Here is a 1,257-nt window from a genome sequence, read left to right on the forward strand (position 1 = left end):
TAGTCTGAGGAAGACAGGAAGAATATTCTCAGGTTGCAGGATCTGGTGGACAAGCTGCAAATGAAGGTGAAATCCTACAAGAGACAAGCTGAGGAGGCTGTAAGTATTGCTTGGAGAACGGGCAAGAGCCACCTTCCATTGGGGCAGCATGCTCATTGACATGAGTATGAATACCAGAAAAGGGTCATGCAGGAAACTCCCAAGATACAACAGTTTTGGCCATGTCATTTCACTGTCATCTCATGAGGCCTTGGTGAGTTCTGGGCGCCATGCAATCAGGGATGGACTAAGGGAAGTTCTGCAGCCTGTTTTCTACAGGAGATCAGAATAAGCAAGCAAACCCAGGGCACACATTCACTGACTGAGAAGTTCATGAATCTCTGCTAGTAATCAACAGCAGAAGGCTTCAGGGTCTTTCTCAACCTAATAAGTCACACTGATAGTTGGGCAGCAAGTAGTGGGAGGATAAGTACACTGATGACAAATCCAAGTGATGAAATTACTCCTGAAGCATGACACAGTCCTTGTGAAGTTTTTCACAGTGGGGTCCTGAATAAGGGAAGATGAGGAGGTGTGTTGAGGCTTATGTGCAAGCAGTGGTGGGTTGGGAATGGAGATTTGTGCTTTCCCCTGGGGAACAGCTACAGCGCTGCAAGGCCAGGGTGCCAGAGGAGTGCAACCCCTTCCCTGGGCTCCTCACCACCAGCTCCCTCTCCCCGCACAGGAGGAGCTCTCCAATGTCAATCTCTCCAAGTTCCGCAAGATCCAGCATGAGCTGGAGGAAGCTGAGGAGCGAGCTGACATTGCAGAGTCGCAGGTCAACAAGCTCCGAGTGAAAAGCCGTGAGTTTCATGGCAAGAAGATAGAAGAGGAAGAGTGAGGATGTCATGAGACGTCAAAGTGACCTGAGGAATGCACAAAATGTGAACCTCTCAGTCGCTTTCTTCTGTAATTAGGCTTTGTAAGCATGTCAATGTCTAGAGAATAAAGAACATAGATTCCTTCACATACACATAATGAGCAGTAGTTTTCACTTGTTTATCTTTTTATTGGTTAGGTCTATATCATCATTTGCTTTTGGGCACAGCTTTGGCTTATAGCTTTTGTGTGCTTGTGTTATGGTACAGCTATTTGTCATCTACTTCCTAACTATTTATCCCTTCTTAATTACTTCGTGACTGGGGCTGAATAGAAATTAAATTCATATGAAATTAAGGACAGTAATTCCTGACAGCGACTCCTGCAAGTTCAGCCTTC

The 1,257-nt window shown here is 45.9% G+C and overlaps 1 protein-coding gene across 1 annotated transcript in view; it reads left to right on the forward strand.

Annotated features, from left to right (window-relative positions):
* Positions 1-1,014, forward strand: part of LOC104166482 (myosin-8-like) — a 1,317-nt gene extending 303 nt beyond the window's left edge. The window contains exons 2-3 of the mRNA XM_009706425.1: positions 4-99; positions 725-1,014. Coding sequence (XP_009704727.1) covers positions 4-99; positions 725-880 — 252 coding nt within the window. The 3' untranslated portion in view covers positions 881-1,014. The remainder of the gene's footprint in view (positions 1-3; positions 100-724) is intronic.
* The last annotated feature ends 243 nt before the right edge of the window (positions 1,015-1,257 follow it).

The sequence above is a fragment of the Cariama cristata genome, unplaced genomic scaffold, assembly GCF_000690535.1.
Source record: "Cariama cristata isolate BGI_N322 unplaced genomic scaffold, ASM69053v1 scaffold3568, whole genome shotgun sequence".
In the NCBI taxonomy this organism is placed as follows: domain Eukaryota; kingdom Metazoa; phylum Chordata; class Aves; order Cariamiformes; family Cariamidae; genus Cariama; species Cariama cristata.